Source organism: Lepidochelys olivacea (assembly GCF_965140295.1).
Source record: "Lepidochelys olivacea isolate rLepOli2 genome assembly, chromosome: 4".
NCBI lineage: Eukaryota > Metazoa > Chordata > Testudines > Cheloniidae > Lepidochelys > Lepidochelys olivacea.
Genome location: NC_140414.1, coordinates 133,317,902 through 133,341,886, shown reverse-complemented (window position 1 = coordinate 133,341,886; position 23,985 = coordinate 133,317,902). Strand labels below are relative to the sequence as shown.

Genomic DNA, 23,985 nt, shown 5'->3' with positions numbered 1-23,985 from the left:
GCTTTCGTGAGCTACAGCTCACTTCATCGGATGCACACTGTGAAAAGTGTAGAAGATCTTTTTATACACACAAAGCATGAAAAAATACCTTCCCCCCCACTCTCCTGCTGGTAATAGCAGAGAATACTTCAATCTCTCTGGTCACGCGATTACAGACATGAAAGTTGCGATATTACAACAAAAAAACTTCAAATCCAAACTCCAGCGAGAGACTGCTGAATTGGAATTCATTTGCAAATTGGATACAATTAACTTAGGCTTGAATAGAGACTGGGAGTGGCTAAGTCATTATGCAAGGTAACCTATTTCCCCTTGTTTTTTCCTACCCCCCCCCCCCCGACGTTCTCGTTAAACCCTGGATTTGTGCTGGAAATGGCCCACCTTGATTATCATACACATTGTAAGAAGAGTGATCGCTTTAGATAAGCTATTACCAGCGGGAGAGTGGGGTGGGGGGAGGTATTTTTTCATGCTTTGTGTGTATAAAAAGATCTTCTACACTTTCCACAGTACGCATCCGATGAAGTGAGCTGTAGCTCACGAAAGCTTATGCTCAAATAAATTGGTTAGTCTCTAAGGTGCCACAAGTACTCCTTTTCTTTCTGATAAATACATATAATACAAAATATTTTTTCATCAGCAAAGCAATTTAAATCTCGAACACTAATCTTATGCTACTTTAAGGAAGCCTAACTTAATTTTATGCTGAGGCTTAATTATTGACTATAACAAGTTGAAGGACAAGATAAAACAAAGTCTTTTCTTTTCTGCTTAGCATACCACAGAGCTCTTTAAACATACAGAGAAAGAAGCTACTGTTTGTACTGTACAGAGAGCAAATGGTGAACATTAAGAAAATAGCAAGCATGTTTGAACCATGTCATCATTACAATGTCATCATTACATATTTTAAGACCTACCATGTCTGCCATTTTTTTAGCTGTTTTGTAATCTGATGACCGATGGCAAAACCTCATAGCACAATAAGCCAGTTTTATTTCTACATTCATTGACTATTTCTTGCTTAACGGTGATCTGTGTCTAAACATCATTGGTTCCACTTTGCTAGTTATTGGCTAAGAGAAAAGGACAGTTATGGTATCTAAGTTGCAGGGGGTGGTTATAATGGTAACACTGGATAACACTGAAACTACAATTCAGTAATTGTTGACTAGGATCTCTTTGGCTGTTGAATATTTATTGCTTTTATAATATGTATGGAATAAACATAATCAGTACAAATATGTATAGTGTCCTGTAATGAATCATCATACATTTTCAATCTGACATGTTTACTGAGCATTAGTAAAAGTACAGATACAATCATAACAGAAATCAAAAGGAAAATTTGTCACCCGATTAATTTATAATCCAGTTATGCACACACATTACATTTTATTGCTGAATGCTGATGGCAACTGTCGCATTCCGGGGTGCAATCCAGACCAGTAAGAGGTTGTCACCACCTGCCCTGCAATCTTGGGTCCTCACAATGCTTTGCTGTTGTAACTCCCAACCTGAGCTGCTCACAAACAGCCAGAAGTATGCAGGTCACTCCCTGAATTTATGTGTAGCTACTGTTTTGACCCCAGCAGCCTGTCAGCAATGCTTCAGTCACACTCTGCCTTCCAGCAGCCTTGGTTACTACTTGCAAAGTGACCCCCAACACACTCCCAGTCCAAAATTTTCCCCAAAAGTGTGTTCTTCATTGTCCAGCCCTTTCCTGGGCAGTTCAGATAATAGAGATCCATTGCCCCATAAGGGGTCAATATTCAGCAGTTTGCTACTTTAAATGGAGTTACCAAGCAGTTCAGTTTATATTAAAAAATAAAACAAGTGTATTTAACTACAAAGAGAGATTTTAAGTGAGTACAAGTGCAAGGTATTAAAATCAGAAATGGTTATGAGAAAATGCTTTCTAGTAGTGAAAACTTAAGTTAGATTTGGTTCAAGGTAAAATCCTTACCACATGTTCCTAGCGACATTGCAGCCCAAATTCTCAGGACAGGATTCCCTCCAAAATCCAAGGGCTGGTTCCTTTGTTGTCTCAGCTGAAAGAGAGAGATCTGGAGACAGAGCTTAGGAATTTTTTGCCCCTCACTTTTATAGTCCAGTCACCCTTTGAAATGCATTTGCCTGAGGGTTACTCCTAGATAATGTTCATTCCAGCTGTAAGGACAGAGACATGGAGTCTCATGGTGAAAGAGGTTCCCTGTTTTTGTTTGTTAAAATGTAGATCGATCTGTTCCTGTCCCCCTTCATTACCAAAGAATGGCCACTTGAGGGGTGATTGGCAGTCAACTTTGATGACATCTGTCTAGAGATATCAGCTTGTCCTTTGTCTTTGAGAAACTGGTTTATTCATTTTCCAGACTTGTCTGGTATACACATTGTAGTAATAATTTCAGCTTATGTTCATAACTTTAATACACATTTCATACAGACATTACACAAGAATATTGATTTGTGTTGCGTTAGTTTTTTAATGATACCTCACAACAGTCGTGTAGCTGGGGGGGGGGGGGGGCAGTGGCCGCTCCCCCACTGAGCACAAGTGGTGCTTTGTGAATGTCTTGGCGCCTTTCAAATTTTCCCCTGTTGCGGGAACGGGGAGTGATCCAAAAAAACGCTTTTACTCACCTGGCGGTGCTCCGGGTCTTCAGCGGCACCTCAGCGGCGGGACCTTCCGTGCCACCGAAGACGCCCGGAGCAAGCGAGGGCCGGCTGCCAGAGCGCCGCCGGGTGAGTAAAAGCGCCGCAGTGCGTGGCACCTTTGTTTTGGATCGCTCCCCCTGTTCCCTCCGCCTGGCTACGCAGCTGCCTCACAAGGCGTCTTTTTCACAGAGATTATTACAATAATGTGTAGGGTTTGAATACAGGGGGTGGTCTTAGTTACAACATTATGAAGTGAATAGATTTCCCTTGATGGAACTCATTGTTGATTTATATGGAAAAATACTTTGAACATAAGATCATGAGTCTGCTGTTATTATGGGCCAGTCAGTTTTTCCCAATCTTAACAGAGTACTGGGGTAACATAAGGGTCTGCCATTAGGTCACCTTACTTCCATTCAGAGGAGTATCGTACATGCAGTTCTTTTTGAGGCCTCTGTCAAGGTCACGTTGAATTACCGGCAGGGATGCTGATCACACCTACAAAACTTCATCTCATGAATAGTAGTAGTCGTCTTCAGTGACACCCTAACTTGGCATCACTTCAGCTTTCATCAGTGCAGTGGCAAAGGGGATAATTTTGTTTTATATGGGGGGAGTGGTCCATAAAAGTCTCCTATGCTACACCTGATTCTGATTTCACCCTGGTTTAAATCACGAATAACTCCTATATGTCCATGGACATCACATGAGGGTGAACTAGTGTGGGAGAAGAATTGGGACATTTAATTTATTCCATTATACTGTAATTAATTTGATAAATGATGGTTGAAATTTTAAATTATGTAGTTGTATTGAAAACTTTCTCTGTGGACATTTTACCAAGTCTTGGCTTAATTTATAGACATTTTGCAGGAGTGGGGAAAATTTTAGAAAAAGGCTATACTTACTATTTCTAAGCAAATTATATGCAACTGTGTAAACAGGCCTGTGGCCATGACAACCTCCACTGCAGTTCTGGTTCTTTTTTTCTTAGGTAGTGTCTGTATTTAAGAGATCATAATTTTACAAGGAAAAAACCTACATGATAAATGAAATACAGGATGTAAACACAAGCCAGGTAGCTGTGTCGTTTGTATAAAATCTCAGAATGTTCCGAGCAGGAACAAACTAGCCCACATACTTTCTCATCTGTGGTGTTTTAACAGGTGAAAATACCATCGTCTAGTCTAACAGTGTCTTTATTCACTTGAGCTATTCTGAATATCTGTCATATTCAGCATATTTCAATTGTATGGTTTACAGCACATTGCTTTGGAAAGTACATATACTTAAATTTGGTGGAACAAGTTCATTTTTATGTTAATACAGACATTCTTAGCACTGAATTATTGTGTTAGTAATACACAGAATTGTACAGTTCCCTGCAGAGTGTTGTCTTCCTCTAAGTGTGAGCTGTCACAGCATGACATATTTATGCATCTCTGAATAATCTCCGAGAATGCCAATTCAAAATGTACCCAGTTCATCCTAGTTTGAAAACAACTTCCTAAACCCTTTCACCACAGATGCATGAAGGAATCCTTTAATAGCATATGTCTTTAAAAAAATACACACATTCAGTTGCATTTGATTAGGTCTGTTTGAATGTATAAAGCTGCTAGTGAACTATGAAGCTGTACAGGAACAGTTAAATGTCTGCCCTATGCAGGTTGTTAATAGGTTGTACTTACCACAAGCAGTTTTTTTTTTTCTTTCTTCCCACTTCCTGTGACGTGTCTGTCACTCAACAAAACGGAATTTTAATACTGTAACTCGTACTTCTTGTTTAGTCACTGGGATCAATAGGATGTTGCAGCCTGAATAATTATAGTGCCAATGCAATTGGAAGGCAAAGTTTCTAAATGTTATGGAACTAAAAGGAAGCATATGGAAGTGTCAGAACTTTACATGCTACTGATGGAAATGCCACTAGTTGCAAGTAGCTGGTAGGAACTAGAAAGGCCCAGAGTTTCTTCCTTATATGTAATTCTGCTCATTAAAGAGTGGAAATCAGACAAGAGAATATTAATTCAAGCATCTGTTATAATTGTTCACAAATCACTTTAATGACACATTGCAAAGCTGAATCACATTAAATGTGATTGTATACAACTGAGCAACTTAATATTTTGAAAAATTAACTGAAGGAAGAGGAATACTCCTAGAAGTCCTAACACTGTACTATGGATTAACTCCATTTCTTATCAGCAGGGTCTTTTATTCAGCAAAACTGTAGTGTCACTTCCTGCAGCATGTTCTGTTCTAGATTTTTGTGCATTTGCTATGTCTGCAACCTGAAAACTCCCTGCTCTTTGTAAGTACATGGATGGTTTATAGAAAACGAATCCTTAAACTAGAATTACCAAGTGTATATCCGTGGAAGGTTGGAGTGACTTAAAAAAAAAAAGTGAATTTAATGCTTACAAAAAGTGATGGTTTAATAACACTGAAATCTGCAGACCTCTGTCCGCAAAACAGGTACAAATACTGAAACTTCATTACAAACATCCCATCTCACACTGCCCCACTGACAGCTTCACTGAGGCTGCCAAAATGGGAGCCAGTTGTGATGCTAGTTCTTCAGATATGGGCATCAGTGGAAAATAGTCTGTATCCACCAAACTTGTATCACACATACTGCTAAACATTGGTTGAAATATGAATTTGAGACCATCTTTTCCCTTTTTTCTTCCCCTCTGCACCCCCCTGCCTTCTCCACCATGGGTTTTAAGGAAGCTTTTCCTGACAGTTCTCAGCTTAAGTAAAGCTTAAGTTTAAAAAATAGCTAACTGGAAAATAAGGCTGACTTAAGTGTAAAGGCTGAAAGCTTCTGTCTGCTATAGATTTGTTGAGGATTGTGTAGAAAATAATTTTAAAGGGTTACATTTTGCTGCTATTCTATTCTCACCTGTTTCTTTCTTATACCTAAAGAGTGTCAGAGACCTTTTGCCTCCTAGCTTTCTGTGGTGGTTTTGTGCATGCAAGTGCGTACGTACGTACATGCCTCCTCCTTAAGGAGGTGTGCAATGTGGCTCTAACCTTGTTAGTTCCAGAGACAGGCCTTAGCCCCAGAGTTATGAGGGGTTTGCTATAAAATTCAACACTGGCTTAAATTCTGAAACTGAACTCCCTCTCTTCCCTCCACCAGATGAGTTTAGGCCCATCGTATTTTTCCATTCTTTCTGTTAGGCCTAGTAGATTTGCTTGGGGTGTCTTTTACTTTCTCTGAATCAGACAAAAGAGACTGGTCATAAAAGAAGGGAGAACTCTGAGACTGAGGCAAAAGGAGAGTTAATGGAGAAGGATGAAGGTCAGAAGGAAAAAGGAGTGTTTGCTGGATGCTCTCAGGAGTCGGTGTAGAAAAGGATGCAGGTAGAGTATATGAAGGTATATGAAAAGAAATGGCGGGAGAGAAGGATTGTTGGCAAACGTGTTAATCTGTAAGAAGTATTAACACTGTTTACAGAGCAGGAAGGCATCAAACAAACTTAAGTCAGTTTTAAAATTTGCTCTCTACTTTGACAACATCAATAAATAGGGAATCACAGTTTTTGAGAAGACACTGCAACTACTTTATTTGTAGAGGAAAAAGCTTTAAAGGGCAAGATGTTTTTAAAATTATGTACATTTTAACATGCATCTCACAAATTAGCTCCTAGCTTTAGCTATGAAGAATGAGATTTTGTGGAGAAACCTCGTTTTGTAAACAAAGCTCAAACGGTCTTGCTCTCTCTTTTTCCTTAAGGACTTGGTAAATATCGAGATGTTCTTGACGGCTAAAGAAGTGGAAGAATCTTTGGAAAGGCAAGAAACTATGACTTGCTTGGCTTGGTGTCATGATAACAAATCCAGGCTCAGGAAAATGAAGGTATGGAAGTTATAATGCACAAAGCTTTAACTTAATGTACTTTGTCATGGTTGTATGAGCTCCTTGAATATTTGATTTAGCCAGTTGAATTTAAATGTTGGGTCTGAATGATGACTTAGCATGTACTAAACTAAAAATCCTAAGTACAAAATAAATCCCTTTAATATGCCTAAATCGGAGCAGTTGTACCCACTTACACCAAGGTTAAACTTGACCCTAAACCTAGGTCCTTTAGATGCACGATTTTTCCTTGACAAATTACAGTGAAATAACATAACAATATGACCTTGCTTTTTAATGTGATTTACAGACACTTAAATGCAAAGGGGTATAGTCTCGTCTGGATGCATGAGGACTTATGTGCATAACTCCTTTGCATCCTGCTGAGAACATACTTCATAGGGTGTATATGAAGTTGTCTTTAACAAGTGTGGAGAGCAATTGAAATGCTAAACATATAGTCTCATGCTTAACACAGTGGGAGAAATTTACCTTATTAAAAAAGTTTTATCCAGCTATGATGACTTAAAGAAAAGAGAGCTAACTTGAAATATAAGATGCAATAATGTTAAGTTAGAATGTAGTTTTCTCAAAAAAGCTGCATGTAATCTAGTAACAAGCAAAGTACATTTCTTTCCAGCCCTTGTACACCATGAACAGAAGATAAGGAGTCAGTGTGTTTATCCATATATAGTTAGTTTAAATTCCCTTGTCTTTAAAGTTGCTTTTTAAAGTATGCTGTAATCTTTTATAGGGCTTGCAGAAATCTGTTTTAACTGATATTAACCAAAACCCCTGCCTCCCTCAGAAAGGTGTTTTGTGTCTTCTTTGTTTTTTTTTTTAAACTAAGCGCTTTCTTTAACCAAAAATGTCTGAGTGCACTTAATGACAAGCAAAGAGTGACATTCTCTGTCACTCAGGGGCGCCAAAATGAGAACGAACCGAAGATGGGACGCAAAAGTAAATCGGCCTGTGATTACTCTAAAGAAAATGATGATCTTGTTATGGAAACCATTAAAGGAAAACCAGAATTGGTATGTAAACACTGTTGCATAATTATACTGCTCAAGAAAACCTTGTGTGATGTTAATATGTTAAGTAACTTAAGAAATTAAATCCGAAGTACCCTCAATTTTTTTCATCAGCAATATTCAATGTAAAAATAAAAACTGGGAATAAAACAACTTCCACATCCCCCCCAAAAATCTATTTCTGCAAGCCCTACTTTACATAAAAGCTAAGGCTGTGAGAGATCAGAGTTGGAGGAAATCACTATGCTGCTTTTTGAAACACACAGGAATAAATTTCTGTTCAGTGTAAGGCAGCTTAGCTGCTTATTAGTGTTAACTCCTTGCCCACCTTCCTGCAAGTCTAACCAAAAGCTAAACTGGAAAAGAAAGGGTTGGGGCGGGGAAGTAGTCCTGCAGTCCCATTGAGTTACCACTCTTGTGAGTAGGGCTGTAAGACTGTGCCAAAATTTGTGCTATATTGTAATGAATCTGAAATTTACTCACTACACAAGGTTTTTTAAGTTCTGACAGTCTATAAAATCCAATTTAGCTATTGGCTTGCAGTTCACTGGAGGACATCTACACTTCTGAAGACCTTTTTTTTCCCCATGTATCTTAAAGGGAGAAAGTATATGTGTAGAATATATTCTCTGTAGGGGGATGATTACTAAAGAGTGGATCTTTTTTAAAAGATACAAAAAATAAACTAATCTAAAATCCCAAATGAGTGATGATGTGCAGAGTTAAGTAACTAGGTATTTTAAAACAAAACATCTGAAAGTCAGTTCCTCTGTTTTGTCTGCCGATTCAAATTTCAAGAGTTTTATCTTTAGCAAAAGTTAAGAGTACAGGACAATGTAGCTCTTCAAATCTTGTGGAATCCTTGCTTCTCTCTGGACAGTCAGGCTTGGGAGTTAAAAAGAACCTATTTTCAAACAGTTACACTTTAAAACTGTATATTCCATCAATACGATGTTTGAGTTTAAATTTCTTTACAAGTTTCTAATTGTTAAAAAAAAAAAAAAAAAAAAGCTGTCATAAATGTGTGCTGCACCACAAACAGTTAACTGACCCAAATTTGGAGCTGTTCAAATTCCTGCTGATGTCATTGAGGAATTTCGATATTACTGTGCAGATAAACAATAAACAAAGGCAGCCATTCATACAAACATGGGGGAGGAAAATGTTCGCTGAATGGAGCAGACAAATTTGAGGAATACATATTTATTTTCAATCTTCAGAGGGTGTATGTGTGGGGTTTTTTTTAAAGATAATAAAGTAGTTGACTTTGTCCCTATAACAAAGCATGGTGAATTGCTCTTTTTTCAGAGAGAGAAACTTTTTTAAATTCTACATGTTCAAAGTTTTCCTATAGATCTTTGTGAACCAGTGCTAAATTTGATTTAAAGGGACACTGTCAGTTTACTTACCTTTTCCAAAAGCAGGTAAATGCAACTTGGTTTTAGTGTGAATGAGATTGTCTTTAGTATGGCGTTTATAACTGTTCTGGGTTCTTTGGCGGCAGGGGAAAAAGGGCCCTCAGTGAACTAAAATAATGTGCAATTTCTTGCTAACATGAACATTCAGGTAAGCATTTAGAGACCTTTTGCCCCAACAATCCTGCACAATTCCATTGTGTCTCATAACTAAGAGGGTTCCTCTGCCTTAATTATTGCTTTATCTCAGAAATTTCAACAGTATCTGCTGTCTTACAGTTGGAATGTAGTACAAAGCAACACCGCTGATCCATTGACACCCATGAGAATTATGGCATCCTTTAGTCATCAGGACACAATTGGTCCCTGTTACGACAATTCCTTTTGGAGGAGGGTGAGGAGTAGGAGGCTTTTTGTTTGCTTTTAGGGAATTTTATGCCAGCATTAAACTATTTTATCTGCATAAATACCTAAAAGCAAGCGAAGTTGCATGCCATTAACACTATTTTGTGGCATACTGAGTACTTTGACACATAAGACACATTGTGCAATGCTGCTTTGGCCCCATCTAAGACCTTGTCTTGTCTTTAATCTCAGAGCTGTCTGGAGTTCAGCCTAAGGATTCAGGAGTTCATTGAACTCATTCGACAGAACAAGAGACTGGATGCTGTGAGGTATGAAATTAGGATGCTTACCAAACCGTTTTCTTAATAAGAACATATTATACTTCATAAGAAACATGTGACTATTATTGCACACCCAGAAGCTCCACTGCAACAAATGGTCTTCTCAGCATTGTTATTATCAAACACTCTCTTGGGATTTAATAGACTAAGGTTCATATTGAATTATTTGGAATTTTAAGCACAGGCTATCATTCGAGATACATAATTAAAAACTTTAAAGTGGTTACTGAAAATAAAACTTTCTGGCGTTGCAAAACTTCAAAATTCAGAAATTGTCATCAAAAATATACTTTTTACATTGTTGGTCTCTTGGTGTAGACAAATGCTTCTTTTAATACACAGTTCAGTTTGCAATTACTATAGTAATCTCGAGTACGAACTAAAAGAGGGTAGATGGGATTGGCTTGCACAGCCAAACTTCCTGTGTCTCAAGAAAAGAAGTTTCTCTTTTTATGTGGACTGGTCGGAATCTGATTTAACTTGAACATTTTGACCATAAATGTCTAAAACTGGATATAGACTGTTTCAGCTCTGAAGCGTTTTTCATTATGCAATCTTTATTAAACCCCATTAAACTTTAGGATTTATTTGAAGTATTTTAGTTCCTTATTAAATGGATTATATTAATACTTTGCAGCTCTACAGTACCTATTATCTGAGGGTCTCTATTATGTTACAAAAAATAAGACACTCCTCTCTTCTGTGAGATATATAAATGTTATACCTATTTTCTGTAGGAAAAGACAGTTCATGCTTGCCCAAGGTCTTAGAGTCAGTGACCGAGCTGGAAATAAAACCAAGAATTCATGACTCATTGTCCCCTATTCTAACCACAAGACAACTTTCTTGTCTCTGGGTAAATACTTCTTATTTTATTGGGTCAAGAAGTAATTTAAAATGAATAAGCTTTTGAGTCAGTGGTCTCAATCTAAGGTGTTCGAATAATGTTTCAGAACAGGAAACTGATTTGGTTAAAATCAATGGGATGCCTGTGCTGGGACCTCGTGGTATGCAGATAATATGTGATAATATTTTGTAGTATTCTATTACCAAGTTACTGCACAATAAGAGAAGGTGATTCTGATGAGTTTAGAGTGGTATAGTTATAATTACATGACCGCTTCTACTACATTTTGTTACCTAGTGTTGCTTTGTAAAATCTTGTTGAAACTAACAGGATATTTGTAGGATACTTGCATCATTTACTGTCATGAAGTTTTTTATGGTAGGGATAGTGCACCGTCATATCATACACATGGTGCATCACAGAAACAAATAAAAATTCTCAGCGTTTTTAATCAGGACCTCAATTTTTAGGTACAGAACACTTTTTTTTATTAGATTCAAATGGAATACTGAATTATCTTCAGAAGGGAGGAAAAAGAAAGGTGGATTCTTAATTCTGGGCTACCTGTGTCTCTCTGTGATATTCTAGACTGATGCCCTACTGTAATATTGTGACGCTGTTATTGCTATTATCTCGTGTTCACATGTCTGAAATGTGACAAATTATGCTTTCTGCATTAGCTAGTTGTTGCATAGTCAATTTGCTTTTTGCATAACTGCCAGCTTCCTGTATCAGTGTGCAGCAAGCACTGGAAGAGAGTAAACAAAAGGATTTTGGAATGTGTTTTATTAAGAATACCATAGCAGTATTCCAGTGAAATATACCATATGAATATCATTATAGCTGTTCATCTGCAGCTGGGTGTACTGGAGAGAACAGCATATGTGCACCGAGCTCAGAGTATTTCTCAGCATGCCTTGTCCTCTAGTTCTTGCTGTGCTTTCACTTGTTTAGTATTGCAAACCCCAAATGTTCAAAAATCATGCATATTTTTAAAAAATAAATATTGTTTTGGTGTTTAAGCCTTTGGTTATAATTGGGTCATGCTTTCAAGTATTTCTCCACAGCTTTGTGGCTAAACTTTTTTTTTCTTTTCATGAAAACTAAAATTCTCCAAAAAAATCACTGGATTCCAGGATGTGGGCCTTAAAAAAACAAACAAACCAAAATGAAACATACCAAGTAAAATCAGACTCGTGATAAACTAGTGACAGTTGGCAACGCTGCTAGTCACCATCTCTTTGAGATGGCAGCTTTGAGACTTTTACAAGAATTGGGGGGCCTATTGAGACAATCTGGGGCTCTCCAACAATGGCCTGTCACTGGAGTTACGGTTAGAGTGGACCCCTGCGTGAAGGGGGAAGGTCATTGGTCTCCTTTCCCTCTCCTTCACCACCCAGGAGGGATGGGAGTTCAGGGGTCCAGTGTTGTCTTCAGCATTTGGGGTATCTACTTTTGTAGATAAGCCATAGCTGCTACATTTTTCTCCTGCCACACACACATCACTCTGTGATGGTGTTGGTAGGGCCCCTGCAGCAATTGGTGAGTCAATACCCCATTGAGATGCGTGAGGCACTTGACATCTTTGAGTTCTTGTTTCAAGCTATCTGCACTCTCAATCAGACATCACTGCTTCAGGGCTTGTCTATGTAGGGAAATTTACCAGTATAATTATGCCCCTAAATTTCTCTGTGTAGACAAGCCATCACTTATGTTTGAGTCACTTTTACATCTTTCAGGGCTAGGGGTGTAGATCTTTCAAAAATGACTGAATGGGGTGAGCACTTAATTCCCTTAGATTGGGATTTCCCAAAGAGTGCCTAGCTAGCGCGCGCGCGCGTGCTCTCTCCTTCTCTCTCTATATAATAAAAGGTGAGGTTCTAATATAAGCACATGACTCTAGGAGCTGGAGCTCTAGGGATGATGAGCCTAAGGTGTTTGTGACTTAATTAGGACATGACTAGAATTACATTTTCTTAGAGACTTTTATGGCGCTCTGGAGATAGGGTTTCAAATTCAAAAGTTGTGTGTGAAGTAGTGTGACTTAGACTTTCCATAGATCTACTCACAACCACTCTACTGACAAGTAAGTGTGTCTGCTGTTGTAACTTACATGTGAAGAATGCAAGAAAAAGTTAAAGTAGCCCTTAGTAAGTTTGTGTTGGCCTCTTTAAGTCCTGTCTACCTTCTGTTTTTAGCCAGGCACAGTAGGTGGCTAGTTGCCAGGGTGTATGAGAGCTGCAAACTTTACCGCAGAGAATTAGGAGTATATAGACGGTGTCATCCCTTTTATAAAGCTGAGACCTGGAGGGAGAAAGAGCTGCTCCACCAAAGGACTGCAAAAGAAGCCTTATAAGGAATTGGGCAACAAGTAGGAAGGGCCCATTGGGGAGAGGAAAGTTGGTCTGTATTGGGACTTGAAGAGCCCTAGAGTGTGGCAAAGATGAAGGAAGAGATCTTGGGTAAAGAAGCAATGTGGACTTGAGATTGCAAGTAGATACCTGCTTCTTTCCAGGTGTCCAACGCAAGATCTTGTGATGGAAGGCAGATAGAAGCTCCCCTTCACCCACCCATACGTCATACAGTGTGGGTGAGAGAGATTGGTTTAATTCTTTTAGAGATGTGTGAAGCTAATCTAGTTTCAGGTTGTTTTCAACGGGACCGAGGTCATTCTATCTGCTACATGAGTATAACAAAGCTGTGCAGAAATCAAAGGCCTGCAGCAGTTTAGACAGACTTTTTAAGTTACAGTTGGACATAATGAAGGGGAGCCTATGAAAGAAAATGGCACTGTATGGGTATGTAAAAATTACTGCGGTATTGGGAGGTCTCTTCTCAGTGAAAATCTCTTTGAGGTAAACTTCAGTATTAAAGCTCTCTTCTTATGTTTCCCAGGCCTAGTTTCAACTCCATTCAAATATGCTGCTTACTTTAAACTTCCACATCATTTCTTTCCTGCTCAGTCCTATCTCTGCCCAAATCTTCATCTCTCTTGTTTCCGCGCAACCCAACCCAATATCACTGCTCAGCTTCCTAAGAAGCAGCTTTATGTAATTTGTAAAATGTTTTTCTTTTTAAACAGTTGTAGTTTTTTTGTTTTGTTTTTTGTTTTTTTTAGAAAATGATGCCAGTCTTTACAAGCATGAATACTCCATGGGCTGTCATTTAGGCTCCTACAAGGTGCTTTGATATATCTCTCAAATGTAAAAAATATAATGTACAACCTTTGTGGGGAAGCGTGAAAGCCTCTCAGATAGTCTTGATCTTTTTTCTGAAGCACATGCCCTCCAGATCTGTTGAGTACAGTGGTGTCTTTGTGCTGTATGGCTTTATTGCCTACTTCTGAATTGCTTCTATGCCAAGCTGGCTGTCCTGCATCCTGACAACGGGTAGTCATGCTCTAAAAGCACTATTTTCATTGTTGGGAGTGCAGCTTCTTTATGTTAGTCAGTAACCAGACATGGCAATGGTGTAAGCATAGATGAAGTGATGATGGGCCCAGAACGGGGGCAAAGTGGAGAAGGTGGCTCAGTGTTTTTATTGTGGGTCTGTGAAAATTTCTTCTTCCTGGCACGGCATTCGGACTTGTATTCACGGCTAAATTGGCACTGCTGCGATCGATGTAGTGGTGTCAATATAGAGGATCTGGTGAGGATAAACTAAGTCGATGGCAGAGTGCTCTCCCATCAACATCTGTACTCCATCTCCCCGAAAGATGGAAGGTAAGTCGGAGGGAGAGTGTCTCCCGCCGACACAGCGTTGTGTAAACACTGATGAAAGTTGACCTGTTACATCAACTTCAGTTATGTAACTTGGGTCTACTTACAGCTTTAGTGTAGACCAGCCCTTAGAAAATCTTCTTAAGGTTACTCCAGGGTTGGTGGAAAGAGGTTGCTTGAGACACCAGATGTATTCTCTGTCATTATCAGAGCAAAGGCGCAAGCTTAGAACATAAGCTGATCTCTTGCGTGACAGCACAGTATATTGTCAACACTAAATAACCTAGGCCTGGTGTGCACTAGAAAATTAGGTTGGTTTAACTACATTGGCTAGGAGAGTGGGGGGAAAAAAAAAAATCCACACCCGTGAGTGGTATTAAGCTGACCGAAGTCCCCATGTAGACAGCGCTAGGTTGACAGACAAATTGTTCCTCTAACCTAGTTACTGCTTCTGGAGGTGGTGGATTACTGGCACTGATGGGAGAATCCCTTCTGTTGGTGTAGGTAGTGTCTACACTGAAGCGCTACAGCCGTCCAGCTGTGCTGCTGTAGCATTTTAAGTGTACACAAGCCCGTAATTCATGATTTGCATTAAGTTGGCTTTGATTTGGTTGCAATTTCAGCAGAATATTTCATGGAGGTTAGGGCTAGACCTGTTCTAAAAACTCACTGTTTGTGCATACTGTTGTGAAGAACAAAGAAAATAAATGTTAGTACCAAAGGCTAAAATTCTGTGTAACTTGCTGGTGAGTCCCTTCCCACACTTCCCAGCAGAGAGAAAGTTTAGGTGTGCTGGGTCAACCTAGCCACAAGGGTGTGCAAAATCGCCCACCCATACATCTTTAGGTAGTGACCTATGAAAGGCCCGTGTTGCGTCTCTCTGGAAGGAGAAGAGTGACAGCAGGGAACCACATTGACATCACAAACTGTTCTTTGGGCCTCTCTTGCTAAAGGGGTCTTGATTATTTGTGACGGTGGGGAGGGTGGTAGTAATTGGTCAGGGGAAAATGAAGTGAAACAGGAACTGATTATAATGAAACAATTCAATAAAAATACAATACCCTAAGACTATATAGGAGCACATACTGTAAGTGCGCAAAAAATATTTGGGGTGAGTTATCTTGAAATTTCTGTAGTTGTATTATTAAGCTATATTGAGGGAGCCTAAAGCATTTGTAACAGTGCCCTTTTGTAAAACTCCTATAAAATAAATCTAAATGATTAGAACATACATGGAAAACCTTAAAAATAGCCCCCCCCCCCCAAATTCTAAACATATGGAAAATAAGAGAAGAGAGTGTTAGGGTGGGGGAAATTAATTAGATAAAATAAGTAAAAGAAAATAAAAGCTAAAGGTTACAGAAAGCAAGCTGTCAAAGGCAAATGACCATGAGTGTACAACTAAACTGCTGAGGCTCGAAACAATAACGGTGTATAGTGGCAAATTGGTAATGGCAAGGAATTGTATAACAAACCTTCCTTCTTCCATAGAACTAATAAGACACTTGCCAGTTGTTATCATTCCTGGCCCTGATCTGCAATGTGCTCCGTTCTTCATTCAGATTCCGAGCAGACATGGAATAATTTAAAGGATCAGAGCTTTTGCTTGTCTATTGTGTCCTTTTTCCCTCTTTCCTCATTTTGTGCCCTACCACAAAGAGCTTGCAATCAAGAAAAGAAAGGATACAAACTGTGTGTGTGCGCACAGCACACCGCATACTTGTGGGCACCACACCAGCATGAATAGTATCTAATAATTAAAACAACTTCATTTACATATCAGAGAGCTATTTAGATGTCTACCTGTCTTACAATGATTACATAATATTTTCACTAGATTTTCAGAACAATGTCCTATATTGTAAAAGGAAATGTCCAATATGGTAAAGGAAATTGTTCCTTTTTTTTTTTTCAAATTGGCCAACAGTTGCCCACACCTACACTACAAAATCAGTATATGAATTGTCACTTATTTGAAATACTACTTGTGTGGGGTGGGAAGAGGTTCTGTCCCTTTATTTGAGGTTTGCATTGGAATTAATATTTCCTAGTTGTATAGTAAGTCCATAAATCGAGTTATCACCTTAACTTGTACTGCAAGTGCATATTTAAATCATTATATTCGATTTTTAAGGGCAAAGAATATATGTATTCTGTATAAAGATATTTAGTTGGTTCTGAACCGCAACAGATGCAGCTGGCAATTAAAACTTTTCCAGTTATAATACTTCTGTCTGAATTATTTTGTTTTTTTATTCCGACATAAAAAAAAAGGGGAACTGCAGAATGTCTTTGTCTAATTCAATGCTTTTGATAGCACTAATTCGCTCCTAGCACTGTGCATTCTGTGTTCAACGTCTCACTGCAAGCTCTAAAGAAACTTGCTTTAGAAAATACTGTTAACTAGCAGAAAATGTTCAAAATATCCATCTGGTTTGTTAACTTTAAAACAAATATTTTCATGAATAACAAAGAATTTGAAAACTAACTTATTTTGGAAGGTGTAGTATAAAAATTCTGATTGCTTTTAGCAAACCACTACCACTTCTGTTTTTATTAGCTTGCTTCTGTTAAGTGCCTGCAGCAGGATTCTTTCAGTATTGTGTCCATGATGCAATAAATAGGTCAGGCATCCATTAGAAAGCAGAGAAAGAGGCTGTTTACCAAGTAGTTTCCTGTATGAGTGGAACTCAGAGAGCTGACATTTTGTTGAAACGCAGCTGGTGTTTAAATAAGTTTGAAAGCTTTGCTTACTGCCTGCTGAGAACCTCTAAAGTGACACATTGCTTTTAGGATACAATTGATGTGAGCTTTAAAAATATATATCTTATTTAATAACAATGTTTGAATTTCTGAAGCTTTTTAGAATATAATGTGTGCACACTGAGTTGCTCTAAGGTTGTTCATCAGAGTGCTCTTGAAAGAGCAAGTTTCAAGAATATACAAAAACTGTTTAATGCTAAGGCTATGACGTGATGGTAGAAAATTCAAAGTTCAGGTTAATACTCTGTGCTTAATTCATGCAGCCTTTTAAAAAAAACAAAAAAACAAAGGCAACACCTTTTACAAAAAATGTTAGGGATATATTGATGCTAACTTCATTCTTTCTGGCTGTTGTCAGACTTTTACACCTATGCTGAAATTTTGTATATTTTATTACATTCCAGGGATTTTCAACACTGTCGGGATGCAAAAGATATATAATGTAGTCACTAGTGGTCGGTAATCATGAGAGGCTTTATTCAGATGCTGATTTTGTACTCAACTAGATCTTAGCTGGGGGGCAAGGGGAAATAGTGTTGTGTACACAAGGAGAAAAGGGAAATACTCAACTCATTTCAGATCCATTTTTGCAATAAGTCTAGGGTTGGCCAGAGTCTTGGTTTTCCTCATTCTATTTTTGTTTTCTGAATAAGTGGATAAGTGGAATAACTTCATGGTGCTTTTTCAGTACAAACTTATTTGACTGCAAGTAAAGGGGTTCGAGATAAGAAAGCTGTTCTAACGTGGTCCATTGAGCAGAATAAAGAACATGTCCTCCCTCATAACGGTTTACAGTCTGTGTTCAGTTATTGCCACTGCCTGATTAATATATATATTCAGTCATATCGTGCGTAGAGATCCATGTGCCTTGTATATCTTGTAACTGAGTGTACTGCAGCTGTAGTTGGAGTAGTGAGTGAAACGTGAGTGTTTTCATTTTCTCTTTGATTTTCTCAGTCAGATTTGCTCTGGTTTCTGGTTTTGTGTCAAATTGCGCGCGCGCACACACAATGATGGCATTGAAGTTATTTTATATAATCACTTCTCTCCCATGATAGGTATGTCAACTTCACAAACAAATCTAATAAAAAACCTAGGTCCTTGCCCCAAAGTTGACAAACTCATCCTAGGATTTGAGCAAACTGCTCTTTCTGCCTATTACACCATGATCTGCAGTGAGAATTTAGCTACCAATTTTGGTGATGTATTGGGCAGAATTCATTTATAGCACATTCTGTCATAGTTGTATTGATTCACCTGTGTTAATGATAGTAAAAACTTGGTCCATTGAAGAGTAAGCGAATGTGGTGTTCAAGCCACACTGATGTGCCATTTTTACAGTTACTTTCTTGACTGTAGCAGCCCTTTTAAAAATTTGAACTCAACAGGATAGCCCTAAGAGATACTATAAACATTTCAAGATGATGTCTTCACTGAGTTCTTGGGAAGGAAGGAGTTTCACTTGGCGAGGTTCAGTTAGGAATCTGAGCTTTCATGTGATCAGTTAGTTCAGTATTCTTCTTATCTGCCTGCAGTGTCAATTAAGAATTTAAAGGAATAGCCAGTATATAATCTTTGGGGGTTTTACTTTAATCATATAGATGCTGGGTGAAGCTATGGTCTCATTGAAATCAGTGGCAAAACTCCCACTGACTTCAGTAAGGCCAGAATTTCACTTGCTGACTTGAGTTGTCTCCGGTAGCTGAAGGAATTGTTGTCGGTATGGTGTGATAGGATACGGCCTTTCCTTGAGTGGTAATTATTGATGGTACTTGGTCAGGCTGCTGAGAATAGACCTGACTAACTAAAATTACTTTCTTTTGGATAGAAGTTCAAATATTGTACAAAACCCTTCCACCATCCACACTTTAAATTATCTCTGTATGAGACTCTGTCATCTGCTCCAATAACAGTTGCAGAAATTCAGTCAATCAAATCTCATGCTTTATCGTTTCACGGCACGGTTCGTATGGGAGCATACGAGACAAAGTAAGACACCGATGGAAGAGGATAGACAAAGTTGACACAGAGGGATGGAGGAGATAAACAGCCCGCAGGCCATCTAATGGTCTTATATCCTTGTATGGGAGAACTGTCCCTTACTTCACAGCAGGGGCTTTGGGCAGCAAACTCACCTCCCTTTTCTCAAGTGTTACTTTGCATCTATTTCTAGCCTCCCTTTTGCCTGCCTGAGTAATGAATTCAGCCTTTAATTGGAGGTGGGGGAGGCTCTAGGAGAGGAAAGATTAAAAAGGTGGGAGTGGGGAATTGGAGAAGAAACTTACCAGCTGGCAACAACAGAAACAGGACAACCTTCATCTTAACCTACTGTGGGGAAATATTTGAGATTTTTGTGTTGGCTTCTGTTTATTTGCTCCAGTCTTCTGCAATATGGAGTAGTCACATTTAAGTAGATAAATAGAAACATATAAGCTTTCAAATGAACTGAACTGGGAACACTGCTTGGTTCATGATTCCCTGAAAAAGACCCTGCATGCTCAGCATTAATTCTGGCTTGGTTTTGCATGTGCAGTGAACTTGGGACCATACTTGATATCCCTATCAGTTAGCCTGGCACGTGTAATAGTGAGTGATATTTGATTGGAACGCTCCCACTAAAAGTGAACGGTCAAGAAGAAAAAGTCATAATGGCTAGTTTTATAGACTGCTGCTGAACTGAGGTGACATTTGCCCTTTGGCTCCATAACTAATAACAATAATTCTCAGCTCTTCTTTGAGTGTTGGTCCCCATGTGCATACCACTGGGCGTATATGCACTCCATGTGCCTGAGACCAGAAAACCTTGTTCTCTGATCCAAGGGTATAAGACATGGTATGGACTGATTCCACCTCTTCATTTCCTTCTTACTACCACATGGTCTGAGACAAAACACTCCAGTGTCCATGGTCTAACCCTTCAGCGTCATTCCTGTAAATATTAAACTGTAAATATTGTAAACTCTTCTTAGTTAGGTTTTGGGGGATTCTCCTTCCTGGAATGATACACTGATTAGGCCCGGGATTCATGTCTCCTGCCCCTGATCTTTCCCAGTCAGTGATGACCACCTGAGGTGCCTCTGCTGTATTAGAGAAGCTCATATCTCCACTAAGTGTAGTATCCACCACTCCTTCCCAAACCCATCAAGTGTGGGAATTCAGGAAGCAACTTATGGAGCAGGCTATCAGGCCTTAGTCATATCTGAGCTGTGCAGACTCATCTGTGTAGCGGGCTGAGGTTCCAAATGACAGGCTTCAGTGATTAAACTTCTCTCTTCAGCGGCACCAGTAGGAACAGGACTCAGGACCGTTGGTACAGAGTAAAGAGAGGTATGAACATCAGTCAGTACAGTCTTTGGTACAGGTGGACAAATGTTTACCCCATACATCATTGGTGCCAATTCTAAAGGTTCACAGAGACACAATTTATCATGTTGACAAATGCATCACTTCGCAGGACGTCACCATTCTGCCAGATCTGGAATCCTCCCCTCTTATCTGAACTGATCCTTCCAAGGGAGATTCTGACACCATCTAGCCACAAATATTATGGAAGAGACTGGTTTCTATTTCCTCTACCAGCTGGTATCATTCCTCAAACAGTTCTGACAGCAATGGCCTTGGAGATGGGAGCCCACAATTTCTTCACTGGGTGAATCTGGCATATGAGAGAAACTCTCAACACCACCTCCAAGGGACGTGAGCCTGAATGGAGGCTCCAAAATCTCTGGGGGCCCGTCATGATCACATAAGATGGGATTGCCCCCTTCTCCCCCCCCACCCCCGGGACTTGTGGTACCTAATGCCTTTGGGTCCACTCCCACCCATGATAGATCCCTCTCCCTGGCCCTACTAGGGACTGCGGAACCTGTAGATGCATTATTCTGAATCCGTCTGGTCCCACAAAGAACATCACATCCCTCTCCTCTGAGTAACCAGCCTGAACTATCCCCAGAACCCATGGAGGAGGAAGAAGAACCGGACTCAGTGTTACAGTCAGCTACATAGTCTTCCTCTCCTGACAGCATCCTTTTCCTCCCTACTCCAGCATCACTGTCTTCACCAGACAATCACAAGGAAGGATTGGTGATGTCCTCCAGATCTCCTTGGAAGAAGTCAGTCATCCCACAAATTCATGGACATTTTGCAAATTATAGAATGTACTAGGTTCGCACTCCCAATCAACAAGGCTATCCTAGACCCAGCCAAAGAACCATGGGACACCCCAGCAATATGTGCACCCACTTTTAATAGGGCAGAGGAGAGATACTTTTTCTCCCATTGGACCAGAATTTCTCTTGACTCATCCTGACCAAAACTCCCTGGTGATTCAGGCTGATACAGAGAGAAGTAGAAAACCATCTGTTCCTATAGACTAGGAAGCCAAATGCTTGGACCTCCTAGGGAGGAAAACATTCATGTCTACCAGTCTCCAATTCTATATAGCCAACTATCAGCCATTCTATATAGCTAACTATCAGTCCGCACCATCTGTTATATTCTCTGATCAGAGCATGAGGAGAAAGAGAGCAGAGGGGTGGACCAGTGAACAATAGTGGCAAGAATCTTCTGTGCTCAGCCACATGGAGTGCATGTGTACCCACTGTGGAATACAGATGAGGGTCTTGGCCTCCGTGTTTTCTTTTAATACATTGAGGCTGGTCCCCTTTTCCAAGTTATCAAAGTAAGACTGCTGCTACTATAATACAGTCAGGACTCGGAGAACAATTTTTGCCTTCTTGAAATTACTTACCCAAAATAGGGAACTGTGTAGAAACAGTCTGTCCTATATGATTTCTATGATGATGTGGTTTGGGCCAGAAGAGGAAGTGGGTATACTGAAATATTGCTAACAAGTGTTCTCATGGTATTGATGACCTGGCCAAAACTAGGGTAATGTAGAGTCTTATAAAATTCTTTTTGAACATAACTTTCCAAATCTCAGTTTGAATTCAGCCAAAAGATGGGCAGCGGCAGAATGCTGTGAATTTATAATAGTATTTTGAAACTGGTTAGCTTTTTCCTTTTTGCATTTTTAAAAATGTACTCCTGAGGGAATTCTGCGCCAAAAATTAAAAATTCTGTATACAATATTTTACACTTCTGCAAAATTCTGCATATTTTATTAGTCAAAATAACACAATATAATTACACCATTTTCAATTATTTGCTGACAAGTATTTTGAAATAAATTACCAAAATAACTGAAAATGGTGTGATTATATTGTGTTATTTTGACAATTAAAATATTCATAACTTTGCAGAATTTAAATTTTAAAAAATTTTTGGCACAGAATTCCCTCGAGTACCAGGGTTCTGGTTGCAGGCAGCTCGGTGGCAGGTCTGGGTGCAGGGGGGAATTGGAAGGCACAGGGGCTCGGTGCAGGAGGAATGGGACTCTGCAGGGGAGTCCAGATGAAGGTGATTAGAGCTCAGGGGGTAGGGGCTGGAGGAGTGGGGCTTGGTGGGGTGGGGGGTCAGGGTACAGCTGGTTGGGGCTCAGTGGGATGGAGGTCTGGGTGTGGCAGGGAGTGAGACTTGGCAAGGTGGGGGATTGGGGGACTCGGTGGGTGGGGGGGAGCTCCTGATGTGAGGGGGGGTTCCAGGCGCATGGGTGGGGGAAGGGGTCACTGCATAGGGAGCTGCTTCCCCTGTCCATCCAACCCCTATGCATCCGAACCCCCTCTATCCCCATTCCTGCTGAGCCTCACCCCCCCCCCACACACACACAGAGAACCCTAACCCCGAGTCTCACTCCCCCACACACCCAGACCCCACCCCCACCACCAAGCCCCATCCCATGGTGCAGAGCTTCCTGTAGCCAGGGGAAGTTTCTGGGGGTTGATCTGACCTGGCCCCGGCTGCTCTGTGCACGGGAGGGGGAACTCAATCTCCGTCCTCCTTCTCTGCCCACCCATCTGGGACTAACATCCCAGACCTGCATCCCTCCAGTGATTTACCTGTCCCCCAGCTGCCAGGGAGGGGTGAGCGAGCACTGGTGCAGCTTCTCTTTGCTTTCCGATTTTTCTGCTGTGCCGCAGTGGTGCAGAATTTCCCCAGAAGTATAAAATGGACAGAATTATTACAGCCTAGAGCAAACATAATACCTTGCACTAACATAACATAACATTTCTGAGCAAAAGGCCTCAAAACAGTTTACAAAGATGTTTAATTATCCTCTCCATGTTACAGATGGGGAAACCAAGGCACAGAAGTGGCTTGCCCATAGTCAAAGTGAGATGACAGGAATAGATTCCAAGGCCAGAAAGAGCCATTGTGATCATCTAGTTTCACCTCCTATAGAACACAGACCATAAAACTTACCCAAAATAATTTCTAGAGCATATCTTTTGAAAAAAACATCCAGTCTCTATTTAAAAATTGTCTGCAATGGAGAATCCACTATGACACATGGTAAATTGTTCCAATAATTAATTACCCTCACTGTTAAAAATTTACACCTTATTTCCAGTCTGAATTTGTTTAGATTCAGCTTTGTAGCCATTGGATCATGTTATGCCTTTCTCTCCAAGATTCAGGAGCCCATTATTAAATATTTATTCCTCACATAGGTACTTATAGACTGTAATCAGGTCGCCCCTTAACCACAGATCTCCTGACTCTGTCACATGGTCATCAGTCCACTAGACCAATCAGCACCCTACTGAAAATAGGGGGTTTATAGTGGAAGCGTTGAACTAGCTCTATTAAAGGTTAGCAGATACTATTGTAAACTCACTCACAAATATACTGCTTTGTTTCTTAATTGATTGTTTTTAAAATGTCAGCTCTTGAAAAAACTGGGCATTCGTAAGAGGACTACTTTAAGTGTGCTGTATAGAGACTCCTGAGAGCGGTCCTAAAGTATCTTCAAGCCCTAGTAACTTCATGTTTCTCAAGGAGTTTTTAAATGTTAATCCATTCAAATTTTTTTTAAAATCACTTTTAGTTTTGCTTTGAATAAGTTATTTTGGTTCGCTTTCTAGTCTTTATAGACAAAATTT

The 23,985-nt window shown here is 39.8% G+C and overlaps 1 protein-coding gene across 6 annotated transcripts in view; it reads left to right on the top strand.

The window, feature by feature from the left end:
• MAEA (macrophage erythroblast attacher, E3 ubiquitin ligase) overlaps positions 1-23,985 on the top strand; it is a 117,428-nt gene that overhangs the window by 77,957 nt on the left and 15,486 nt on the right. For 4 of the 6 annotated variants that reach the window (XM_084626473.1, XM_084626468.1, XM_084626472.1 and 1 more), the window contains exons 4-6: positions 6,401-6,523; positions 7,444-7,557; positions 9,567-9,643. In XM_084626473.1, coding sequence (XP_084482599.1) covers positions 6,401-6,523; positions 7,444-7,557; positions 9,567-9,643 — 314 coding nt within the window. The remainder of the gene's footprint in view (positions 1-6,400; positions 6,524-7,443; positions 7,558-9,566; positions 9,644-23,985) is intronic. The other 2 variants (XM_084626470.1, XM_084626471.1) reach the window with 1 other exon arrangement.